The sequence below is a fragment of the Indicator indicator genome, chromosome 3, assembly GCF_027791375.1.
Source record: "Indicator indicator isolate 239-I01 chromosome 3, UM_Iind_1.1, whole genome shotgun sequence".
Taxonomy (NCBI): domain Eukaryota; kingdom Metazoa; phylum Chordata; class Aves; order Piciformes; family Indicatoridae; genus Indicator; species Indicator indicator.
Genome location: NC_072012.1, coordinates 47391865 through 47418374, shown reverse-complemented (window position 1 = coordinate 47418374; position 26510 = coordinate 47391865). Strand labels below are relative to the sequence as shown.

General features: G+C 45.1%; 1 protein-coding gene across 1 annotated transcript in view; it reads right to left on the bottom strand.

Annotated features, from left to right (window-relative positions):
* Positions 1–2785: 2785 nt before the first annotated feature.
* MSRB3 (methionine sulfoxide reductase B3) overlaps positions 2786–26510 on the bottom strand; it is a 102132-nt gene continuing 78407 nt past the window's right edge. The window contains 2 exon segments of the mRNA XM_054399525.1: positions 2786–3531; positions 13493–13590. Of these exon segments, the coding sequence (XP_054255500.1) occupies positions 3367–3531; positions 13493–13590 (263 nt within the window). The 3' untranslated portion in view covers positions 2786–3366.

The following is a 26510-nucleotide window of genomic DNA, read 5'->3' as shown; positions in this document are numbered from 1 at the left end:
TACAACAAATATATGAAAACAACTTTAATTTGAAAAAAGGTAGATTGGATTTCTTAAAAGTATTGAATCCTCTTAAGGAAAGGTTTCTGGTTATTAAAACAGTCTCAAAGGCTAAAATTATACTTTGATAATATATGTGTGTGTACATATATATATATATAAAAACCATGTGCAATTTTATATATATATAGAGAGTCTATATAAATAGCATGTGTGACTTAGATGGTATTTTTAAAGTATGTTATTTAAACATCTGAGTAGCAACAGTGATATTATAAAATATAGTTTGCTATTTCTGCACAGTTTGCATTCAGTTTTTATAAGCATCTAGCCAGTGCAAAATTGAAACATACAGCAAATATTCTCCTGTTATATTCTCTACATTGTGCTCAGCTCCCAGGTTTCCTCTGCTGTGATCATAGCCACACTGAACCCAACTGGGAGGGCTCAGTATTAGCCCTTGCTGGCATCTTCCTGGAGCAATAAAAGGAAATCTCTCTTACCTTGCTCTGTGCTGTGGTAGTGTTTGCACACAAGAGAGAACAATGCACTTCCTCTGGTAAATGGCCTAACTCCCAGAGATCACATACACCTCACCATATTGACTCATTTCACTGCACTTCATATCCTGCAAAAATAAATCTCCTGCAGGACAAGCATACATGGCTGCATGCTGAAGTTTAAGTCATAGATTTCCTCAAACATAAGGCAGGAATATACTGAAATTTGGTAAGACTTCAACTCATCAGCAATCTGGAATCCAACCATGTTCCTGTACCACACTTTTATGGATGTTGCCTTTTTTTTTTTTTTTTTAATGTTTGTCCAAAAAAAAGTGGTAGAGAAAACTCTTCTTTAAATGAAATCAAGGGGTAAAAGAAGTCCTTCTAGAAGAAACTGCTAAAAGCCAATGAGAGCAGGAGATTACCAACTTGAAACACCAAAAGCCAGCCTGCAGATCCTTTCCTGTAGCCAATGAGTAGCTCCTTAGATGACATCTGGGGGAACACTCATGTGAGTAGAGCCTGAAGAGTTTTAGCTCTAAATATTTATCATCCTTATTTGCATCTATTTGATGTTAAGGTATTGTAAGGTATTGTAAGGTATTACAGGCTGCCCAGAGAGGTTGTGGAGTCTCCTTCTCTGGAGACTTTCAAGGCCCATCTGGATGTGTTCCTCTGTGACCTGAGCTAGACTGTATGGTGCTGCTCTGGCAGGGGGGGTTGGACCTGATGATCTGTTTGGGTCCCTTCCAACCCCTGACATCCTGTGATGCTTCTTTTTTTCAGGTCTTTCTTATCTTGCTAAAAATAAAAGGCAATTGTGACTATTCCATATGTCTTGACAATATTTTAACTGAAGGATGTTTGTAATTTAGGTATGTTCATTACCACTGTCTTAAACCCCTCAATCCTGCCCCCACAGAAATCAGTGCTCCTACTGGAAATAAAAATTGGATCCAAAACGTGTTAGTCACAATGTTTGCTAATAAAAGTAAACACTGTATTCATTAGGGCTGTTAATGGTTAAAGGCAAAGTGGTGTTAGCAAATAACTGTGTAGCACAGCTTAAAGAACAGCATTGGGCACCATTCTAGAGAAACTGATAGTCAGCAAAATCTAAAACCAGTTGTGGAAAACAACTTACGGGTGCCATGGTTTGAGACAGGGTGTCTTTAAAAAAAATTAAAGTTGAGGGCCAGAGAGTCCAGCCCAGTGGGTGGACACCAGAAATTGTGTTATTTCATTCCCAGAATGCCTGCATCTAGCCTTTCTAAGGGCACAGCACAAGCTGCCTCTCCCCCTTCTCCTCTCCCTGCTGCCCTCCCGACGTGGCTCCCTTGCCTCCTGTTTGGTATAGGGGAGGGTTTTCATCTGTGAGCAGCCTGCTCGTGGCCTAGGCCAAGCTAATTTTAAGCTGCGTCATTTCAGGCCTGGTGTGGGGAGGCAGTAGCAAGGAGGTATGGGGGAGGGCATTCAGGACTGGGATTTTTGGCCCCATTTGGTGGAGGTGGGTGGAAACTTTGGCCTGAGGAGGTTCTTGGATAACGGTAGCCTATGGATTGCTTTGTATTTTATATGCTTTGCACTGCAGCATGTAGTTCATGAATAGCACTTCCATTTAGACTTCCAATAATGTTCTGTATTTCTACCCAATCCTGTGTGGAGTCTTCTTTAACTGCTTTGAGAGTTAAAGAGCCAGTCTTGCTCCCTATAAACCCAAGACAGCGGGACAACAAATTTTGCTACATGAAAATTTATGGACCTCTGACAGGGTTTTTTTTCAAGTTAATCAACCTTCAAGTTAATCAATCACACTTCATGTCCTGCAACACCAACTGCACAAATGAAAGGCTGGGGCCTTGTTGGCAGTATGCTACCAGACCAGCTAATCTTTACAACTAATCTTTACAACTAGATTCTTCAGGAGGGTCTCCCTCTTTCTGCTGCCTTCATTCCTAAACTCTCTCTTAGCAGAAACTGCCACGCTTCTGAATCCTTGTAGCGACTGACAGGATAAAGTCTGAGACAAGCATCATCTGTCATCTGCTGTGGTCACCAAGTTTCCCTCTGTACTTGTCCACAGAATACAGATTTCAACTTTAATTCAGATTTCAGAAGCCTCAGAAACAGACAAAGCCTCATTAGCACCTGCGAAAGTGAGCCTTACTAGTTAAAAGCTTGATTTAAATACCAAACAAAGGGGGAGGAGAAAGGGGGAATAGATGCTGAGACCATGTTTACATCCTTTCAACCACACCCTTGAAATTTTGGCAGTAAATCAGCCAAACAAAGGGCTCTGCATCTCATCCATCTCTCTCAGCTGGGAAGGAACAGCCCTAACTAAAAGTTTCTGCAGGGTGTGGCTGATGCTGGGAGATGGCTGAATACATATGACCAAAGGCTGCATGCCTCACAAGTCAGGACAGAGCAGAGATGTGCTAGGAATTCAGGATTTTCTTATGCCCAGAAGTTTCCTGTAGACTGGAGGAGACAAAACACAAGTCTCATCTCCCACACAAAAAAAAGGGAATAGTGTTCAAACCCAGAGTAACACAGCACTAAGAAGAAACTAATAACTAATGATGCCAAAGCCTCTCGATGGAAGGGTTCCCCAAAGCAACCTCAAAGGAAAGACAGGAAAAGAAAACCTGTGGCATCAGTCAACCCATTTCTCAATCCAATTATATAGTAAATGCACCAGCAGGCAAGGCCTCAGTTCTGGGAAGGTGAGGAAGAAGGAGGATGGTGCAAAATGCTTTCATACATTTAAACATTCTTAGGATACAAGAGAGCAGGCAACTTAGAAAACATTCCTTGTAAGCCGTGTGGGATCAGTGCAGTTGTCTGCAGTCTTTGCTTCGTGCTACAGCTCAGCTTTGCCTGTTTGGGCAGGACTGGCGTTCCCGCTCCCTTCCCCGGCGCTGTTCTTGTCTGCTGGCTTGAAGGATAAGGAAGCAGAGTTTGTGCAGTAGCGTTTGCCAGTTGGGCGAGGTCCGTCGTCAAACATGTGCCCCAGGTGAGCACCACACTGAAACAAAAGACAACAGAGCATCACTGCATCTCTCCTTCCTCATCCTGAAGGGAGAGACTGTTCTGAAGGAGGCCGGGATGAAGAGTGATCTCCTGCTTGGACTTTGCTACATACCATCTAGAGACTGTTTCTCATTTGATGACATGCCTGAAGCAGGAATTATGGTATGGAATAAGGGGTGGAACGTGATAGTTTGGGGCTATGGGTGTCTTTAAGAGACCACACAGTCACAAACCTCCAGGAGTTGGAGTGTCCAGAAGGTGTATTGGAAGGTGAAATTTTTGTATTTCTTCCCATAAATCCTACATCCCTACAGAGCTGGCTGAAAAGTCCATTTCTTCCCCTTTTCCTTTCCTCTCTCCTTCCAGGAAGGCTGCCCAGGTTCTTATCTCCTGTGGAGGATTCAGGTCTGGTTTCCAGCCTTGGCAATGCTGCCAATTAGGCTGGGGTGGCTTAACTGGGGCCTGGATTTACCAAGCTGAACTTCCTGATGCGTCACAATGCCTTTGTGGTATGGAGGGCAGAGAGACCTTGGTAGGGAGGGGGCATGAAAGCCTGGGTTGGTTGGCATGGTGTAAAGGGAGCTGTGTGTGAAGCTTTGGCTTAACGAGCTTCTGTGTTAAGCCCAGCCCAGGGGACATAGTCTCAAGTTGTGCCAGGGGAGGTATAGGCTGGATATTAGGAGGAAGTTCTTCACAGAGAGAGATTGCCCATTGGAATGGGCTGCCCAGGGAGGTGGTGTAGTCACCATCCCTGGAGATGTTCAAGAAAAGCCTGGATGGTGCACATAGTGCCATGGTTCAGTTGATTGGATAGGGCTGGGTGATAGGTTGGACTGGATGATCTTGGAGGTCTTTTCCAACCTGGCTGGTTCTATGATTCTATGGATTTTTGTGTATTGTATATGCTTTGCTATGCTCACCACTACAGAACTATAGAAGTGTAGTGCTGTAGCTTGTAAATAGCCTTTCCATTTAAACTTTCCAATACTATGCAATTCAGTGTGTGAGCTATTCTTTTGACCCTTTTGGAGCAATAGAGCAATCTCCACTCATTGAACTCAATAGAGCAATGTCCACTCATTGAACTCCAACACAACAGAGTGTTAAGCAATGATGAGCAGCCACTTCCAAGGAAGCACACTCATGCCTACATTGCTCTTTCAAGTGGGATTTACAGCCTACATTTAACCGAAAGAGTGATCTGAGAAGATCTGAGATGAACTTCTGAGCTACCATAGAATCACAGAACTGTCAGGGTTGGAAGGGACCTCAAGGATCATCTAGTTCCAACCCTCCTGCCATGGGCAGGGACACCTCACACTAGAGGTGTGGGTGCCTAAGACTTATAGCTCACATTTCCTCTTTGCTCTCCACCGTGCCGCTGCATACATTTGGTTGGGCCACTGCCTCTGAGAAGCTGCTTGCCTCTATAACAACCTCATGGCAGGAGTTCAGCCAAAAACACAGTGATGAGGGAGCACTGCCCACATTTCACTTCATGCTATAAGGATAGTGGTGTAAGAAGAGGGCAGCCAGAGCTTTGGGTTCTCCTCAGCCTGCAGCCATCTGCTGCACCTTGCAGTAAGAAAACAATAAACATCATAGTGATCCTTGCAAGGAGCTAAAGCAGTAAAGATATTCTTTGGAGTACACCCTCATACTGATTTTTTTTTCTTTACACAGCCTAGCACTCTTCTGAGCATCAGGTTCCTTCTGGGTGCAGCTTGTCCACTACTCACCTCCTACTGGTCTAGTTGGGGGTGCCCCTGCTGATTCTGGGGAGGTCAGACTAGATGACCTTTGGAGGTCTCTTCCAGCCCAGCCCATTCTATGATTCTATGATTCTATGATTCTATGATTCTATGATTCTATGATTCCATGATTCTATGATTCCATGATTCTATGATTCCATGATTCTATGATTCTATGATTCCATGATTCCATGATTCCATGATTCTATGATTCTATGATTCTATGATTCTATGATTCCATGATTCTATGATTCTATGATTCCATGATTCTATGATTCTATATGACTTTCTGTAGTGTATAAGGGATAGGGACAGGTGACTGAAAAAGACCTGTAGTGAAGATATGCAAAATATTCCTGAATTAATAAACTTTAGCTGGGATTAATTACAAATAGGAATGATGCTGACTTTGCTTTTTTTGTAAGAAGTATGAAACTACAGATGGTCTGCTGACATTTTTGTTCTGTATGAATGGGCCTCAGATACTTGCAGTGGTATTCAAGGTGAACACTGCTGCTTCTCTCTGTAACCAAGGCACGGTCCCTTGCTTTGCAGGAGAACAGAGTATTTTTATGAAGCTGATCCAGTTGATCCCTATTAAAAAAATCAGGATTGATATCACTGTACATTATGGCTGACAACTTATCTGGATAATAAGAACTTCTTGTAATTAGTCACTTAAAATCCACGAGTACATTTTTACAGCCTGCCAGGAGAAATAAAAAAAAAAACCAAAAACCAAAAAACCAAAAAAACCCAACAAACCCTGCACTGGAGAAATATTTATCTTGAACAGGAAAGTCATGCTGCTCCACCAAAGAGCCTTGGCCTTTCAAGTCAATAGCTGATCTCAGTGAGAGCCAGAATGATGTAACTGAGATCACAGAGCTGCTCGTGGGCTCGCAGTCAGACAGCAAAAATTAAAGACTGCAAATTATTCTTAACATTGAACTAATTCATAGCATCCCAAATACAAAGAGGCAATACTGATTGCTCTGTACTGTGAGTGAGTTAGTGATGGCAAATCTACTGTGCTGCTACTGCTCTCCTGCTGTTCTGGCCTTTTAATTCACCAGAGAAGTAGGAAGGCGATCTGTAGAAGCTTTGCCTTCAGGTTGAACTCTTTCAATAGACTGAAAGGCTGGGGGAGGCTCTCATGCCAGCTAGGAAGGACAGAAATTCTGCTTGTTTAATGACAGCTGAAACAATAATCCTCACTGCCTCTGGAAGCAGGGCAGGTAGGCATGTGAAACCTCAGTGCTCCCAACCATCAGTACCACACATGCAGCCACATCCCAGGACAGGCTCCCTGCTCCCAGGGAAGTGTCACTGAAACAGTCATGGCAATCCAGTAAGGACCCCAACAACAAACAAGGGCACTGCTAGGCTGTGGTATCAGCAGGACAAGCTCTCAGAGGTACTGGGAAAAGGCATGGATGACTTCAGGTTAAGCAGCAGCTCAGCTTTTTAAGAAAGGAAGACAGACATGGCAAATAAGGAAAGGGCAACAGAAAATTGCATGGGAACTAGAGAAGAAAAGCTTCAAGTCTTGTTCCTGAAAGACTGATGTCTTGCCACTCTTTGCTCCATTCTCCACTGCTTACTTTATTTCGTTTTGCTTTAGACTGAAAATCTTTTTGTCAGGCAGTTTGGGCAGAAAGTCTCAGCTGTTTCTCAGAGTGGGGTCTTTCACAATGAGGCATTCCACCTGATTATAAAGCTTTTCCATACCTGGGGAAAAAAAATACCTTAAAAAACCTTAAGTGTCCCAGAGAGAGTATTTTCCTCAGTGCTCAGCATCCTAATTAAATCATCTCATCTGAACTAAGAATGCTTCAAAACCTCCTGGCTAGAAGTGTTAAACAGATCTTTTCCAGATTAACATTTAACCAAAGATAAATCATTCCCTCTCCACTGGATAGAAACAGGACAAGAAAAACCATAGAGAGAAATGGTCTGCAGGAGTAATATACTCACATACAGGCTACAAAGACAATCTATCAAAAAGGCTTTCCTCACAAAACCTGAGAAGCTGTGCAAGAGTCTGAGGTAGTCTCATTACAACTTCTTGTGATGGCAGAATCACATCAGGGTTGGATTACTGCAAAATTTGTTACCTTTTGAGATTACCCCTCACCAAAGATTTATGTGGCAATTCTCTCTGTAGAGGCCTCTATAATTCATCTGCCCTAAAAAGAAATGTAATTCAATCCTTTGTATCACTGTATAAGAAACTTGGCTCTCAGCTGAGAGTACAAAGGGTGAATTGATTTTACTGTCCTCCCCACACATGAGGTGCTGACCATTTTTCTTAGGCTGTATATACATCTGCAAAGCCTCCTGCAAAGAAACTATCATCTGCTGCAACCTTGCACATAGATACATTGTGCAGAATGCTCCAGGATGGTGAAGCAGGGTAAGGCATCTGAAGGAGAATCACAGAATTGTCAGGGTTGGAAGGGACCTCAAGGCTCATCCAGTTCCAACTCCCCTGCCATGAGCAAGGACACCTCACACTACATCAGGTTGCCCACAGCCACATCCAGCCTGGCTGCAAAAACCTCCAGGGATGAGGCTTCCACCACCTCCCTGGGCAACCTGTTCCAGTGTCTCACCACCCTCATGGGGAAGAATTTCTTCCCAACATCCAACCTGAATCTACCCATTTCTCATTTTGCTCCATTCTCCCTAGTCCTATCACTACCTGAAACCCTAAAAAGTCCCTCCCCAGCTTTCTTGTAGGCCCCCTTCAGAAACTGGAAGGCCACAATAAGGTCTGCTCAGAGCCTTACAAGTAGAATCATAGAATCAACCAGGTTGGAAGAGACCTCCAAGATCATCCAGTCCAACTGATCACTCAGCCCTATCCAATCAACCAGACCATGGCACTAAGTGCCTCACCCAGGCTTCTCTTGAACATCTCCAGGGATGGTGACTCCACCACCTCCCTGGGCAGCCCATCCCAATGGGCAATCACCCTCTGTGCAACTTCTTCCTAATATCCAGTCTATACCTCCCCTGGCACAACTTGAGACTGTGTCCTCTTGTTCTGGTGCTGGTTGCCTGAGAGAAGAGACCAATCCCCACCTGGCTACAACCTCCCTTCAGGTAGTTGTAGACAGCAATGAGGTCTCCCCTGAGCCTCCTCTTCTCCAGGCTAAACACCCCCAGCTCTCTCAGCCTCTCCTCACAGGGCTGTGCTCCAGGCCCCCCTCCAGCTTTGTTGCCCTTCTCTGGACACCTTCCAATACCTCAACAACTCTCTTGAATTGAGGAGCCCAGAACTGGACACAGTACTCAAGGTGTGACCTGACCAGTGCTGAGTACAGGGGAAGAATAACCTCCCTTGTCCTGTTGGCCACACTATTGCTGATCCAGACCAGGATGCCATTGGCTCTCCTGGCTGCCTGGGCACACTGCTGGCTCTTGTTCAGCTACTATCAACCAGCACCCCCAGGTCCCTCTCTGCCTGGCTGCACTCCAGCCACTCTGTCCCCAGCCTGTAGTGCTGTATGGGGTTGCTGTGGCCGTGTTTGGGAGCAGGAAACAGGGAGGTCACTACTAACTGTCAGTGTGCTTGGAACTCCCAAGCCTCCTGGTTCTGATATGCTGCTGGGAGGCACAGAAAGCAGCTTGTAGTCAGCTGCTGTAGCAGGCTCTGAGCTATCAATATGCAAACAGCACTACTGTGACTATTTCATTTGATCCATTTGTACAGGTACAATTATTAGCTAGGGAGAACTCAGGTGAAGGGACTCTCACATAGGAAAGAGAGAAAAAAAGAGAGATGAAATTAGCTTTACAGTATTCCTCAAATGTATTTGTAATCAACTTCTACCTGTCACTAATCACTGACCTTTTAACTACACCCAGTGTGATGTGTTTCCAAAAAGCTGTAAAAGTTATTTGTAGGATAATCTCATGGATGTCTTTTATTAATATTACAGCAATCTTCCCCCTGTGTTTGCTTTCTACAAGGGAGAACATGAAAGGAGAGGGTTTTTATTCTCTCAGACAGGTGGCTTTGAAAGAAAAATCAACTAATTTTTCATCTGCAAAAGATTAGTAAGTTTTTGGGTGTGGGAGAGGCTGTTTTCCTTTGGTTCTACCAAGGCCTGCCATATCAATCCCACTGCTTTCCAGACTGCAGTAAAACTGCCTTTTTTTTTTTTTTTGCAGCTGCACGTGTGATTCACATTCCTAGGGCTCCAAGGAGGGGAGGAAATGGTCTTGTTATGGATAAACAATGTGGCAGTATTAACTGTGCTGAGCAGTGGCTGCAAAGGTGCTCACCCACTCCTCAAGCTATCCTCCTGAGGGACTTTCATCATCTGCCAGGTTATTGCCCCAGGAAGTGGAAGGAGCTGGTAGGAAGCTGCCATCTGATTATACAGCAACCTTGGTTGCATTATTTTTTTTTCCTTTAATGCTCTAAATTCAGTCTTTGGTTTTGCTTTAATTTTATGGTGTCTGCATGTGACTGCTGCTAATACTGTCAGGCTCAGGTCTGCTAACGCTATTTGGTTTGGCACTAGGTAAATGACATTCCCAGATTCCTTGGCCTGACCACAAGCTGCCTTGGGCTTCTCTCAGGTGAAACCAAGAGCTCTGGCCATCTCTTTGAGGGTGTCAGCAGATAGAGGCTCAGCAGGTTAGCAGTATGCTGATTTTAGCACTATTCAGGCCTACTAAGCAGAGCTGAAGAGAGTGGGCTGCAAAGCTGCTTTCCATCATATTTGAAAATCAAGGCAATCCGGTGCAGTTCTCACTGGAAAAGATGAAACATAGCTCCCATTTTCAAAAAGGGGAAAAAGAAAGACCTGGAGAACTACAGGTCTGACTACAGGCCAGTCTGTCTCACATCTGTGCCCAGAACAGGTCCTCCTGGAAACTCTGCTAAGGAACAAGAAAAATGAGAAAGTGACTGGTGGCAGCCGACATGGTTTCAACAAGGGCAAGCTGTGCCTGAAAAACTGGTGGCCTTCTATGATGGGGTGACAGCTCTCATGGACTGGTGCAAAGCATTTTACACTGTCCCCTGCAACATCCTGGTCTCTGAATTGGAAAGACATGGATTTGATGGGTGGACCACTTGGTGGATAAGGAATTGGCTTGATGATCTCATTCAGAGAGTGATGGTCAAGGACTTGATGTCTCAGTGGGGACAAGGGATGAGTGCCAGTCCTCAGGGGTCAATGCTGGGACCAGTGCTGATTAACATCTTTGTTGGTGACACAGACAGTGGAATCAAGTGCATCCACAGCAAGTTTGCTGATCACAGGATGTTAGGGGTTGGAAGGGACCTCCAGAGATCATTGAGTTGGAAGGGACCTCCAGAGATCATTGAGTCCCCTGACAGAGCAGGACCACAGAATCTAGCACAGGTCACACAGGAACACATCCAGACAGGACTGGAAAGTCTCCAGAGAAAGAGACTCCAAAACCTCTCTGGGCAGCCTGTTCCAGTGCTCTGTTACCCTCAGAGTGAAGAAGTTCCTCCTCATGTTGAGGTGGAACATCCCGTGCTGCAGTTTATATCCATTGCCCCTTGTCCTATCACAGGGCACAACTGAGCAGAGCCTGTCCCCTCCCTCTTGACACCCAGCCCTCAGATATTGATAGCCATTGATTAAATCCTCTCTCAGTCTTCTCTCCAGACTAGACAGCCCCAAGTCTCTCAGCCTTTCCTCACCAGGCAGTGCTCCAGTCCCTTCATCCTCCTTGTAGCCCTCCATTGGACTCTCTCCAATAGTTCCCTGTCCCTCTTGTACTGGGGAGCCCAGAACTGGATGCAATACTTCAGGTGGGGTCTCACCAGGGCAGAGTAGAGGCAGAGGAGAACCTCCCTTGATCTGATGACACCATGCTACATGGTATGGTCAACATGCTGGAGGGAAGTGATGCCATTCAGAAAGACCTTGACATGCTTGAGAAGTGGGACAATGCCAACCTCAAAAAGCTCAAGAAAACCAAGTGCAAGGTCCTGTACCTGGGTAAGGGCAATCCCAAGCACAAATACAGGCTAGGAAAGGAAGGGATAGAGAACAGTCCCGAGGGGAACAACTTGGGAGTGCTGACTGATGAGAAGCTCAACATGAGCCAGCAATGTGCGCTTGCAGCCCAGAAAACCAGCTGTATCCTGGGCTGCATCAAAAGAAGCATGGCTGGAAGACTGAAGGAGGTGATTCTCCCCCTCTGCTCTGCTCTGGTGAGAGCACACCCAGAGTACAATGTCCAGTTCTGGAGCACCCAACACAATAAGGACATGGAACTGCCAGAGTGAGGCCAGAGGAGGGTCACAAAGCTGATCAGGGGCTGGAGCACATCTCCTATGAAAACAGGCTGAGAGAGTTGGGTTGTTCAGCATGGAGGATACAAGGCCCTGGGGAGACCTTAGAGCAGCCATCCAGTATTTGAAAGGTGCCTAGACAATAGCTGGAGAGAGACTGTTTACAAAGGCACGTAGTAGTAAGATGAGGAGTTATGGCTTCAAACTGGAAGAAGCTAGATTTAGATTAGACATTAGGAAGAAATTCTTCATCACAAGTGTGGTGATGCACTGGAACAGGTTGCTTAAAGAAACTGTGAAGGTTTCAACCCTGGAAGTGTTCAGAGGCAGGCTGCATGTGGCCTTGAGCAACATAGCCTAGTAGAAGGTGTCCCTAACCATGGCAGGGGGGCAGGGACTGGCTTGAGAGCAGCCCTGAAGAAAAGGACTTGAGGGTACTGGTGGATGAGAAACTCAGTATGAGCCAGAACTGGACACCTGCAGCCCAGAAAGCCAACCAGAGCTTGGGCTGCATCAAGACAAGTGTGGGCAGAAGGTCAAGGGAGGTGATTCTCCTCTTCTACTCTGCTCTGGTGAGACCCCACCTGGAATACTGCACCCAGTTCTGGAGCCTCTGTTACAGGAAAGATCTGGAGGTGCTGGGACATGTCCAGAGAAAGGCCACAAGGATGATCAGAGGGCTGGAGCTCCTTTCCAATAAGGACAGACTGAGAGAGTTGGGATTGTTCAGTCTGGAGAAGAGAAGGCTCCAAGGAGACCTTATAGCCTTCCAGTATTTGAAGGGAGCTACAAGAAAGCTGAGGAGGGACTTTTGAGGATGTCAGGTTGTAATAGGACTAGGTAGAATGGAACAAAAATAGAAATGGGTAGATTTAGATTAGATTTTAGGAAGAAGTTTTTCACCATGAGGGTGGTGAGACACTGGAACAGGTTGCCCAGGGAGGTGGTGGAAGCCTCATCCCTGGAGGTTTTTAAGGCCAGGCTGGCTGTGGCTCTGGGCAACCTGATCTAGTGGAGGTGTCCCTGCCATGGACAGGCCACGGACAGGGCTCCAGCCCTCTGATCATCCTTGTGGCCCTTCTCTAGACACATTCCAGCATGTCCCTATCTTTCTTGAGGGGCTGCAGAACTGGACACAGTGCTCCAGGTGGGTTCTCATGAGAGTGGTATAGAGGGGGAAAATCACCTCTCTCAACCTGCTGGCCACACTTCTCTTGATGCAGCCCAGGATACGACTGGCTTTCTGGGCTGCAAGTGTATAGTGGCAGCTCATATGGAGCTTCTCATCCACCAGCACCTCCAAGTCCTTTTCTTCAGGGCTTCTCTCAAGCAGTCACTGCCCAGCCAGTGTCAGTGCCTGGGATTGCCTTGACCCAGATACAGGACCCTGCACTTGGTCTTGTTGAACCTCATGAGGTTGGCATGCTCTGAGTGATGTCTGACTTCATCAGCAGATGAGATTGAGGCAGCCACTAGGCCTGTGCTGGGACTGAGTGTTGGGAATGAGTTAGCATGGCTGCAGAGGAATGCACAGGGATGGGATCAGCACACAGACAGTCGCTCCACTGCCTCGGACTTCCCTCGCAGCTGCTCATGTGTGGAACCGGTAGGCTAGGCTCAGGAGCTCCTTTAAAGGGACCCTCTTCAGGAAGGGTTTTGTAGACTCAGCACTGAGTCCAGCCCTTTCCATCTGCTCTGTTGAGTCTCACCCGAGACAACGCCGTGCCCTCCAACGAGCCCTTTGTGGCTTCAGCTCCTTCCACCCAGCTGGTAGACATACAACCCGTTGTGCTCTCACGCAATGATTGTTATTTAATGGAACTGAAAGGTTTGCAGGTCTCAGGGAAAGTACAGCACACTGTAATGATTTTTGCAGCCACTGCCATTGGAATGGGCTGTGTGTGCTGTAAACTAACCTGACTGCAGGATATTTCAATCCGATGCATCCCATAGGAGAAATCATCATTGAAGGTAACTACGTCGGGACTGATCACGTCATAGAAGGAAGGCCAACCTGAAAGAGGAGAGTGAGACAAGTCAGAAAAGAGGGCATCTTTGTGGCAGGTGGCATTGCAAAGAGCAAAACAGGATCACACTTTGAAACGACTACCTTCTCAAGCAGAAAAGGAATAGAGGTTGTTATCCTGTAGACAGAAAAATTTATGGCTTCTGGCTGGTGGCTCCTTTCCAACACCATTTGCCATCTTAGCTTGGCCTCTGTCTAACAAAAATTGTTAGCTGGTCAGAATATTTTTAATGAAGCATTTTTATTTTATGTTTATTTATTTCTATTTTTGGTTTTACTTTTGTTTTATTTTTATTTTAGTTTTATTATTTTAACTTTAATTTTAATTTATTTTTTTATTTTTTATTTTAATTTATTTTACTTTACGTTTATTTTACTTTTTTATTTTTATTTTATTTTTATTTTTATTTATTTTTAGTTTTGTTTTATTTTTATTATTTTAAATTTTATTTTTATTATTTTAATTTCAATTTAATTTCATTTTTTAAAAAAATATTTTTATTTATTTTACTTTATGTTTATTTCACATTTTAAATTTTTTATATTTTTATTTTATTTTTATTTATTTTAATTTTTAAAATTTGTGTCTTTATTTTTATTCAATAATTTTGCAAAATGGACCTGTCATTTTGTCCCTGTCTGATGGCAGGGAAGCTCTGAAGAGGGAGGTGTCTGCTCTGCTCTGCTCTACTCTGCTCTGCTCTGCTCTGCTCTGGTGAGACCTCACCTGGAGAACTATGTACGGGTCTGGAGCCCTCAATACAGGAAGGACATGGACTTGATGGAGCAGATCAGGAGGAGGATCACGAAAATGCTCAGGGGGTTGGAGCAGCTCTGCTATGAGGACAGGCTGAGGGAGCTGGGGGTGTTCAGCCTGGAGAGGAGGAGGCTCTGGGGAGACCTAATAGCAGCCTGCCAGTACCTGAAGGGGGCTACAAGAAGGCTGGAGAGAGACTGTTTGCAAAGGCCTGCAGTGACAGGACGAGGATAAATGGCTTCAAACTAGAGAAGAGCAGATTGAGATTGGATATAAGGAAGAAGCTCTTCACTGTGAGGGTGGTGGAACACTGGAACAGGTTGCCCAGGGAGGTGTTTGAGGCCCCTTCCCTGAAGTTATTCAAGGTGAGGCTTAATGAGTCCCTGGGCAACCTGAACTAGTTGGGGATGTCCCTGCTGACTGCAGGGAGGTCAGACTGGATGACCTTTGGAGGTCTCTTCCAGCCTGGACTATTCTATGATTCTATGGAGCAACCATTTATCTGATTGTGTGAACGCCTGTGGAGGACGAACACTTCAGTGCTGCAGAAGCTCTCAAAGGCAACCCTGCCTCCTCCACAACAACAATAAGGGAGAAGCTTCAAAGGCTGCTACACAGAGATTGAAGAAATCTTTGTCTTGCTGAGATTGGAGATGTGTTTATGTCAGCTTTGACATTAAGCAAAGACCATCCATCCATCCTCCTTTCTCCAGACTCTTCCTTTTGGTCTGCCCATTCACCACATAAACACCACTTGCTTTGGATGCACTCCATGCACTTTTAAAAGATGAAGTCATCTGAAACCTCTGTCACAGGCAAGCCTCTTCTAAAGTACTCTTTGTACCTAACTGGAGTGACTTCAGTTTAAGCTGTCAGCTCAAGCTGGACATGACAAAGGCTCCACTATTGCCACATTGTCCCAAGTCATGGACTAAGAAACAAACTGTGCCTCTACAGTGTGGACTTCTAACTCTCTCTCATCCAAACCATCTCCTCTTGAGTGAAGTGGCAGGGCAGGCCCCAGCATTACTGTGACAAATTAGTGACTTCATGAGGGTTGACAGAAAACTGAGCAAACCCTGCAACAGAAGAGGTCCTGAAGGGGCACACTGTCACTGCTGACCTTGAGAGGATGACAGGCGAACTGCTTATTGAGTTGATGAGCTAAATTCACCAAGAAAATCCATGTCCCTCCTCTGTCTCATTTCCTCTCTCCTCAGCTGAAGTAGAAAACCTGTTTGCTAGCTTGCTAAGCCTTCTCTGGCCACTTCCTCTACTTCAAAAGCTTCCAGAAACAAGCTGTAGAAGCAGTCTGCTTGCCTGCACATTGGGCAACTCCCAGTGACAGAGAAAGCCAACCAGACCCCTGTGGCCTCTTCATACGACCCTTCTGTCTTTGTAAGTGGTAAATGACCCAGCAATGGCTTTCACTTCACAAGCCCCAGGCTATTTTTGATGCTGTTTCACTGGATGCTGCTCCTCCACTCCTGTCTTCCTCAGCATCTGCCTCCTTCCTGCTGTAAAGGCTGAAAAATTGGTGGTATGCTCTACATTTTAGACTGCTGTTAGTTGTGCATTAAAGCTTCAGCCTGCCCTTGAAGGCTATCTGGCTACTTGGAAAGGGCATGCTTCTGCAAAAATTCGGGGGAGATGATCCTTTTTTTATCTCTTTGCTGAGCTGAGAAAGAGAGAGAAACAGGAACCTTTAGTAATGCTGAGACTGAGCAGTGGAGGAAACCCTTTGCAGAGCCTGGTTCTGAGACTCAGTCCTCCCTGGGTGATGGTTTTTTGTCAGGTCTAGCTCACCACACCTGATGGGCAGCAGGAGTGGAGCTGCTGTCTTGTGAACAACGGTAAAACATAGCAGCTAGTCAGAAACAGCTGCTGGAGGAAAGGGGCAAAGGGTAATTGCAGGAGACAAGATGGGGGTGGGGGGAGTCTCCCAGCTGAGTGAACAACTTCAAACGGCATTTACACTTCTCTGTGTGTGTGTGTGAACAGCAGCTAGGATTTGTGAATACATTTATCCTTGAACACAAAATTTAGTTTGAGGGAGAGTATGACACAGTAATGGTCAGCAATCATGTTACAGACATTTAAAATGGGCTCATTCTTGTTTTCACAATCATTCTGCATCACACTGGCAACATAAAAAGGCTTTTGAATAAGAGACTGGTGTGTGTGTGTGCTCACTCTGATGACCCTTTTACATGAGAATCAGGCCACCATATCCTAAGGGCCACAGTTTCTGGTACATTAATAAGGCAGCCATGGAGATGAGTAGTTTTTCAGATATATATAGCAAGTATCCTTTCTTGGACCTAAAATACACTAAATAAAGCAATGAAACTTTCTTCTTGCAAGCACTTCAGGGAAAACCACGTGTAAACTGAACACTACTGACAGATCTTTCCCACTCCCATCCTGCATGAGTAATAGATAGGATCTTAGGCTGCTTGGTGTCACACATACTGAGTCATGTCCTATTCTTCCTCATCCTGGGGCATCCCCCTAATGTTTTGTAAAAGCTGCATGGCATGCCTAAAATTCACCCCCCACTCCCTCACCAAAACTGAGTATCTTTTGTTCTTCATAATGATCCCTATTCTTGCAAAGAGGAGGCAGCAGTTCATGCCTCATCATCAAATAGTGCTTTCTTCAGAGCAGAGACAGCCTGGTACTGCCCTGGGCAGCAACAATGAACAACAGAGAGGAAGAGAAATATTTGGTTTGGTAACCTGTGCTGGACACTGTTTTTGCAGCCCTGAACATAGGGCTTCAAATAAAAGAGGCATCTTCTTTCTCACTTTCAGACCTCCTTTTCTAGGTACATGATTGAGTCAGGATTACTAACAAACCACCTAAGGAGAGCACAAGGTGGGTATCACAATAACACAGGCAGCCAGCACAGAGCAGTCCCAAATATCTGGCAAGCTGAAGAGTTTGTCTCCTTAAATTGAGATGCCAAAGTAGGTGTAATGCCTGAGTGAGGCAGCAAACCATGTGCCTACAGCCCAGTCCCCTTTGTGCATTGCTGGTGGAGATATGAAATGCCAGCAGGAGTAGTTTCATAGAATGGTTTAGGTTGGAAGGTGCTTTAAAGATCATCTAGTTCCAAACCCCCTGCCCATGGCAGGGACACCTTCCAAGTTGCTCAAGGCTTCATTCCACCTGGCCTTGACCACCGCCAGAGAGGGAAAGAAACCAGCTTTAGTAAAAGAGGAAGTAAAAGAGAAGCTTTAGTGACAAAGATTTACACCTTTATTTTCAGTTAACTGCCTGCTTTAGGACACCAACAGAGTTGTTCCATTCACTTTAACCCAGGAAATTCTAAAGCACCTTATCTCATGAGCTACTCCAGGATTCTTTCTTGGGGCCATGCTGACCTCATGGAAAAAAAAAAAAAAGGGGGGGGGGGGGGGAAGACAGGCATTTTGTTCCCATAAACTTTTGGAAAGCAGTTCATCTGTTGATTGATTGATCAGGTTTAGAGGCATCTGAAGCCTCTTTCCAGTCTTGCAAGTTTGCACACATTTTGTAGTAGTCAGACCTCCAACTTCCTAATAAACGGATGCAAGCACTTAGACATCTAACTGGTAAAGTATGAGCCTGTAATTATTTGCAGAAGCCAAACGGCAGGCTGCTTTTGAAAATCAGCCCTGCTGGGCTATGTTTTCCCCTCTCCTGAACTAATATTCCTTCTGACTTCTTTTTTTTTTTCCCCTTTTTTTTTTCTCCTTTTTTTCCCTTTTCTTTTCTCCTTTTTTTCCCCCCTTTTTCCCCCCCGAATAGCACAATTGCAGTCCCACAGCATCTAACGCTCTTGACATTATTCCCATTTCATACACCTGCCAACTAGAGACCTCCACAGTTTTTCAATAACACTGCTGTTTGCAGTGATGTTTCTCATTTTAGATCCCAAAGAGATTAAGTTCAACCTGCGTTTTATCATTCTTTGCTGTAAATATTCCAAGCATTTTACTTCGGTGAGTTATTTACAGATGGAGAAATAGGGGGAGATGGAAGATGTTAGAACTACCAAATGGCACCAGATGGAAAAGAGGACCTTGACCTAAAAAAAATGCCTCCTTTCTCTGATGTGCTGTATTTTTAGAATTCTGATTCCCTTTTAACCTAATATGGATTAATGAAAACCCAAAGGCTTCTTAAGGTAGAGTCTCATCATTTATCTCCACTGAGAAGCTATGTCTGTGTAAAACATAAAGCACATAGGATTAAAAAAAAAAAAAAGAAAAAAAGAGGTAATAAAGCTTCTGCTTTGAAACTGCTGTAAAGCTGAAGGGCCTTCACGTTTTCCTTTCTCACAGGTTTATTGAAATGGAATCTGAGAGATACAGGCATCCACAGCTGCAACTTCTCACATACAAGTTTAATGTTGGACTACACAATGACCTGTAGGTATTATGTAGAATGCCTGTGCAGATACAGGGCATTTTTTGGCCAACATGCTGCTTTATGTTTCATAATACCTCCACAATGATGAATGCACAATAAGTATTCTTCCTTAAGAAGTATTTTACCATTAGGTAACACTGCTTTCAGAGCAGGTTCATCTCTTTTATCTAAATGTAGCTAGAAAAAGAATCAGTCGCAGTAAAATTCCTGCTCCTTAGCAAATCACAGAATCACAAAATTATTGAGGCTGGGATAGAGCTCTGAGATCATCAAGTCCAGCCTATGACCTAACACCACCAGACCATGGCACTAAGCGCCACATCCAATCTTGCCTTAAACACCTCCAGGGATGGTGACTCCACCACCTCCCTGGGCAGCACATTCCAGTCTCTAATTCCCCTTTCCATCAGGAAGTGCTTCCTAACATCCAACCTAACCCTCCCCTGGCACAGCTTCAGGCCATGCCCTCTCGTCTTGTCACAAGTTACATGGGAGCAGAGCCTGACCCCCACCTGACTACAACTTCCCTTCAGGTACTTGTAGAGTGTGCTAAGGTCCCCCCTGAGTCTCCTCTTCTCCAGGCTGAACACCCCCAGCTCCCTCAGCCTCTCCTCATCAGCCTTTCCCTCCAGTCCCTTCACCAGTCTCATTGCTATGACTTTACATTAGATGTTTTCCACTGGAAAGAAAAGAGTTGGTCCCTTCCAGCACCATCCTGATATAAGAAGGGTGACACAGCACTGGGTATCAGCAGAGCATGCAGTGCATCAGAGTGGCAGCTAGGCTGGGGCAGCAAAGACAAAACAAAGCTTCATTTTGTAAGGAAAAGTAAAGTGGAGGTTTGTCTCTAACACACTACCTGTTTCTAACAACAAACCTGGGCTACCACAGCAGATAAATACCACTCTGACAGAACAGTGTGGGAAGGGAATTTAACAAAACAATTGACCTTCTAATAGGAGCTTTTATGAGACAATTGTCATCTGGTTCTTTATTTTTTTATGTTTCTCACTTGGGAAATAAAACAGTGAAAGCCATAAATAAAGGTGGCATTTGTTTTCCTCCACTGCAGCACTCTCAGCATCCAAACAACTTACTGTGAAACAGCATATGTAATCCAGACTTACTTCTTTGTTAGTGGGAGGAGGTTAAATTTGGTTTAAGTGATTGTTAAGGGAGGTCTGAAACTCCACATCTACAACTTCATTTAACATCTGAATTTTCAGTAGGAGTGTGCCTCTGATGTCTTTCAAGTAATAAAATCATGGAGTCTGCTCTCTTTTGTAATTAATAACTGTATCACAATATTGCTATTGCCCTAGCTGGTCTTTTCACTGCTCTAAAATGCTAATTACAAGCCAGTTGTTTTAGAGCCTTCCACTCTAACACTCCTGATGTCTCCAATGTCTGGGTTGCTGCTAAAATCAACAGGTAGGCAGGAGCTAGGATCTTCCTCAAGTCTTCTTACAAAGATTGAGTTACTAATGGTTTCCTTCTTGGTTCAGGTTCAACAGAACTACTGAACCTAACTCAATTCCTCCCAAAGGGTGGGTTTCTCCCCTCATCTGAACAGTGTCTCTTGTTACTTTAAATCATGGCTAATGTTTTGTAAAATCTATCTTAAACATAAATCAGCTATAGATCTTTGGCATCAAAGGAACCAAACAGAACTGTGTGGAGCAGCGTAACCTTCAGCTATATTTTTTAAATGCCATCGAGAAACATCTCAAATACTTTTCAAAATTTACTGTTGACCTAATAACCTCAGTCCAAAGCATTCAGCTTCCAAGAGATGTTTTTGTTTTCCTTCCAAAGTTTATACATTGCAAAAATAATCTTGCGACCGGTAAACCTGTGAGTTATTTGCGCAGTCCACTAAAAAATAACTGAAGCTTTCACGCAGGATGAGTAAAACAGGATAGCAGTAGAGCTGGTTAGCCTTACCATGGAAGGCAAAACTGGAATCTTAATGAACCAGAGAAAGGAGAAAAAAATAAAAACCACCCAGCAAATGCAACCTTGTAATAACCAGCAGCTGGCACTGAAATGAGCAGCAGTCACAGACGAAGGACATGCTTGAAAAATTTGTCATGGGGTGTTTCAAGTACTGAACACCCACAATTTGTTGCTTGAAATATTTTCCTGTAGTATTGCTATGCGTGTCTGGAAAACAAAGTTGGCAAAGAACAGTCAGAATTCAGTCTTGGGTTGAGTGGGCAGAAAGTTCTCTTTTACCTTTGCCCCAAAGGAGTGAAATCAAAACGCTCTGCAGAAGCAGGAAGTTTAAATGGAAACACTATTCACAAATAGTGTGAGGTGTCCCTGCCCATGGCAGGGGGGTTAGAACTAGATGATCCTTGTGGTCCCTTCCAACCCTGACTGATTCTATGATTCTATGAAATAGACACACAAATACAAAATACACAAATTCATATTCAGTTCTCCAACCTGTTTTTTTTTTTTTTCCTTAAAACCTCACTAGGCAAACACCTTCCAAAACTTTCCCTGCAGCCAGGCCAAACACCAGGTCTTAATGTCCTTCTCCCCATGCCTCTCTGCTTCCCCCCCCTACCAGGGTGAAATTGTGTAGCTAAAAATTAGCTTTGCCAAGGCTGCAACCTCCCCCACAATAGATAGGGGTCTGCACTGGGAGCAAAGAGAGGGAGAAAAAGGGTAGAAAAAACTGTGAACCCCCTTTAGATAGGGAAGATGTAGCATGATGGCAATGAAATAACAAAGATTACACTTTCCTGTGTCCACCTTCCAGACTGTCTAATCCTTTGGAGGTCTTCTATCTCTATGGTTAAGTCTTAAACCTGTAACACACACACTAAACCTGAAACTACAAGAGGTGAAATGGGCTGCATCAAAAGATGACTTGTCAGCAGATCCAGAGAGGTCTCTTCTCCCAGGCAACCAGCAACAGAACAAGAGGACACAGTCTCAAGCCGTGCCAGGGGAAGTTTAGGCTCGAGGGGAGGAGAAAGTTCTTCAGAGAAAGAATAATTGGCCAGTGGAATGTGCTGCCCAGGGAGGTGGTGGAGTCACCGTCCCTGAAGGTGCTCAAAAAAAGACTGGATGTGGCACTTGGAGCCATGGTTTAGTTGTCAGGAGATGTTAGGTATTAGATAATAGGTTGGACTTGATGATCTCTGAGGTCTTTTCCAACCTGGTTTTTCTGTGATTCTGTGATTCCACCTCTTTATACTCTGCTCTGGTCAGACCTCACCTGAAGTACTGTGTACAGGTCTGGAGCCCTCCATACAGGAAGGACATGGACTGAAAGGAGAGGATCCAGAGGAGGGCCACGAAAATGATCAGGGGTTTGGAGCAGTTCTGCTACAAAGAGAGGCTGAGGGAGCTGGGGGTGTTCAGCCTGGAGAGAAGGAGGCTCCAGGGAGACCTGATAGCAGCCTGCCAGTACCTGAAGGGGGCTAAAAGAAGGATGGAGAGAGAGACTGTTTACAAATGCCTGCAGTGACAGGACAAGAGGCAATGGCTTCAAACTAAAGAAGGGCAGATTGAGATTGGGTATCAAAAACAAGTTCTTTCCATGAGGGTGGTGGAACACTGGAACAGGTTGCCCAGGGAGGTGTTTGAGGCCCGTTCTCTGGAGATATTCAAGATGAGGCTCAATGAGGCCCTGGGCAACCTGATCTAGTTGAGGATATCCCTGGTGACTGCAGAGGGGGTTGGATTGCATGACCTTTGGAGGTCCTTTCTGGTCTGGGCCATTCTGTGAATGCTGTCAGAATGACCTACTCCCAACAAGGCAGCCATGTACTGTCTTCCTTATGCAATTCTTTCTACTGAGCCTCCTTCTACAGCTCCTCCAGCACCGAGTGCTCCAGGAGACAAGCACCCCCCTCATTACAGCTGGACAAACAGGCTCTCATTGCAGTTGTAAAATTCCAAAAGAAGGGAAAGACTTCTTGCACTGATTAAAACAACAGCAACAAAAGACAAAAGATCTCCTTTCTTCTGTTTAGATATTGAATGAGATGTCTTGGTGAGGGAACTTGATCACAAGTAACTAAGAAAGGACATAATTTTCTTGGCCATCAAGGAAAGCTTTTGTCAGGATTTGCACGAGGACTGGGGCAGTTAGCAGATGGCAGTGTCACAGAGTTACAGAATGTTAGGGGTTGGAAGGGACCTTGAAAGATCATCATGTCCAACCCCCCTTGATGATCATAGAATCAACAAGGTTGGAAAAGACCTCAGAGATCATCAAGTCCAACCTATCACCTAGCACCTCATGACTAACTAAACCATGGCTTCAAGTGCCACATCCAATCCTTTTTTGACCACCTCCAGGGATGGTGACTCCACCACCTCCCTGGGCAGCACATTCCAATGCCGTAACAACTCTCTCCATGAAGAACTTGCTCCTCACCTCAAGTCTAAATTTCCCCTGGCGCAGCTGGGGAAATTTAGTGGTGCTGCTTGCCTGGGAGAAGAGACCAACCCCCACCTGGCTATAACCTCCCTTCAGGTAGTTGTAGACAGCAATGAGGTCTGCCCTGAGCCTCATCTTCTCCAGGCTAAACACCCCCAGCTCCCTCAGCCTCTCCTCATAGGGCTTGTCTGCAATTTGGTTTGGAGACTTTGCTGCAATGTCTTCCAAAGGTTGTCAGAACAGAGTACTGAACAACAGGGTGAAGACAGAGCCACAAACTACCAGGTCTGCTGTAAGGGCTGTCTGGCCACACAGGACAAGACCCCAGGGCTGAGGCAATGGCCATGGTGCAGTGAGGGTGCTCAGGCTGCCCGGTACAAAGACAGCTGCCCTGGCACAGCAAGCCCGACGTGAAGGCGGCTGTGGGACACGCCGGCTGCTCCGACCCTCTGAACATCGACTGCGGCTATCTCCCAGATGAAAACCCTATAAGAACGAGGGAGAGGAAGCGGTGAGAGGAAGCTCCTGCAAACGCCCCTGCCGTTCTCCCTCTCCCGCAGACGCCGGAAGAGGGTCACGAAAAGCAGAGGGTCACGACAGGCACCAAGGGACCGGCGCTCCGGGCGCCCGGCGCGGCCCAGCCCGGCCCATAGGGCAGCCCGGGTGCTCCTCAGCGCCAGCGGTCGCCTCCGGCTAGGGGGAGCCGGCAGGGCTCGGCGGCCCGGGAGGCGCATTGCCGGGTTCTTGTCTCCACCTGGTGATTTCATAAAGCAAATATACTTAGGGAAAGTAACCTCAGAAATTCATACACGTGCCTGGCGTCTTAAAGCTGTGTCTCGGAGCGCCGATCTAGGAGCCACAGTCGAACACCGCGGTCTGGGAGAGGAGAAAAGCCGCTAAAACCAGAACGGGCGACCAGGTTGGTTTTTTTCCCCTGCTTTTTCACCCAGACTTTTGGAAAACAAGCAGGGTGCCATTCTGTGGTCTGCTTTCTCCCGTTCTAAGACATCCAAAGGTACCACCAAACTGTGACGGCAAAGGGCAGCTACGCGCCGTCGTTTCACAGTGAGCGAGAAGGCAGAGGAAGCTCTTGTGTAAAAGCAGGCAAGCTGGTGTACTACGATCACTTGATACATTTCGGGGGCTCACATGTCAAAAAGCGTCACCTTCGATTCACTGAACCCTTCAAAGAAGCACACACCAGGGCTCCAGCCTAACCTGCCACTAACCCTCCTCAGAAAGGACTAAAAAAAGACAGGGAAGGGATAGACAAAGGCATTTCTCACCAGCTGCTAAACGGTCCAATACACTCGAACCTTAGCTTCTCCGCTTTATAGCAACTGAGTGATGAAAACCTGATGGGACAGGCTTGCAGGCTGCACTCCAAGCCACCAGGGTGCATTTCCAGTACTAGACCAGAATATTCTGAAGTGGATACCTGGGAAAGGCACGGGCAGCAAGGGGAAATAACTGTTGAGAAAGGAAGAGAGTTGAAAAAGATTAGGGGGGAAATTTTCTGATGCAAATTTTAAGAGCTGAAGTGCTGGCATGGATCAGTTTTTCCTGAAAAGCAGGAAGCAGGCTCTGATCTGGCTCCTCAGATGCTATTTGGAGACCTCAAAAGCAGAGTCATTCAGAAAGCAACTTCAAGAAGTCCAGCTAAAACTACAAAGACATAAAATTCCAATCAGACACAGGAAATTCTTAGGGGAACACAAGAATTCTGTGAGTCAGAAGATAAAAATCCCTCTGAATACCTAACTGAACTAATCTAATGAAGTAGTCATCAGGAAAGGAGTGTGATGAATCTGCATGTGAGGAAGGACAAATTTAAACAAACAGGAAATTGAACAACCTGAAGCTGTTTTCATTTTTACTCCCTGTGTCCTGCTCCTTTTTTCTTTAAAGGTGCAAACCAAATTGGCAGCTGCAGAAGCTGCCATGTGGGTCTGAGGGGACTGTTTCATTTTAGATGAAGCCTCACTTTAAAAAAAATTAATTGCTTGTCTTCCTTTTATAAAGTTGGGAAGTCTTTTATTTATGATTTATTGTTTGCACTATTACAAACCCTACAGGGCACAATGCAATGAAGCCACTAAGCACAGCAAAGGAGTAGAGGGAATCACTGATGTGAAGTTTGTAACAGAAAATTGAGCTTCCTCCCTGGCAAGCAGAACTGAGGCTAAATGCCTATTAGATGCCTATGGAGACAGATTGAGAGAGTTGGGGCTATTCAGTCTGGAGAGGAGAAGGCTCTGAAGAGACCTTCTTGTGGCCTTCCAGTATCTGAAGGGGGCCTACAAGAAAGCTGGGGAGGGACTTTTTAGGAAGTCAGGTAGGGATAGGACTAAGGACAATGGATCCAGGCTAGAGGAGGAGAGATTTAGATAGGATGTAGGAAGTTCTTCACCATAAGGGTGGTGAGACACTGGAACAGGATGCCCAGGGAGGTGGTGGAAGCCTCATCCCTGGAGGTTTTTAAGGCCAGGCTGGATGTGGCTCTGGGCAACCTGACCTAGTTTGTTTGTTTGTTTGTTTGCTTCAGTGAGTTTTGTGATTTCCAGAATGGAAAAAAAAAAAAGGAAAATTCTCTTTAAATAATCTTGCCTTCAAGACTGGTCTTGGGATAACTAAAATGTTTCATTATATAAAAATTAGTTACAGAAAACCAAAAAAGAAACTTTAATTCTTTTTCCCCTGCTTTGTTGTATAGATCATACTAAAAGTTTGAGATAAAAAGTTGTGCTAAAATAATTTTCAGATGAAAAATGAAACTTCATCCCCAAAAGGCAGGATACTGTTCTCCCAGTTTCCACAGTCTAATGTGCTGTGGTAGACAATATGTTAGGTAGGCATAGGCTGAACTGAGTGCAAACTACTTTTATATAAATTTTAGGACACTGCTTAGCTTCCTATCTGAATTGCCTGTCTGGATCCTCCTATTTGGGGTTGATTCTGGACTCCACTTAAAATACTAATTGTTTATATTCAACAGACAAGAGAATGTGTGATGTATTTTAACTGTCAAAAGTGTTGTGAACAGCAGCAGCTGGAAGAGGAATGTTTAATTCACTTCGTTACCCCCAAGCCTTTTAGAAATGTGTATCAGCAGCTAAATCTTACTCTTGCAGGCAAGAAAAGCAGTGTATGAAGGGGCAACACTGCAAAGCTCTTCTACAGGGGAAAAAAAAAGAAAGGGTATTCAAAAGCTATGGCATTATCATGATTAGGCCAAATAGAGCATTACTGAATCAACAGCAGTACTGCATCAATGCATCCATGAAAGCTGTGCACCTTTTTGTGTGGATCCTTTCATGTGCACACTCAGCTGATGAC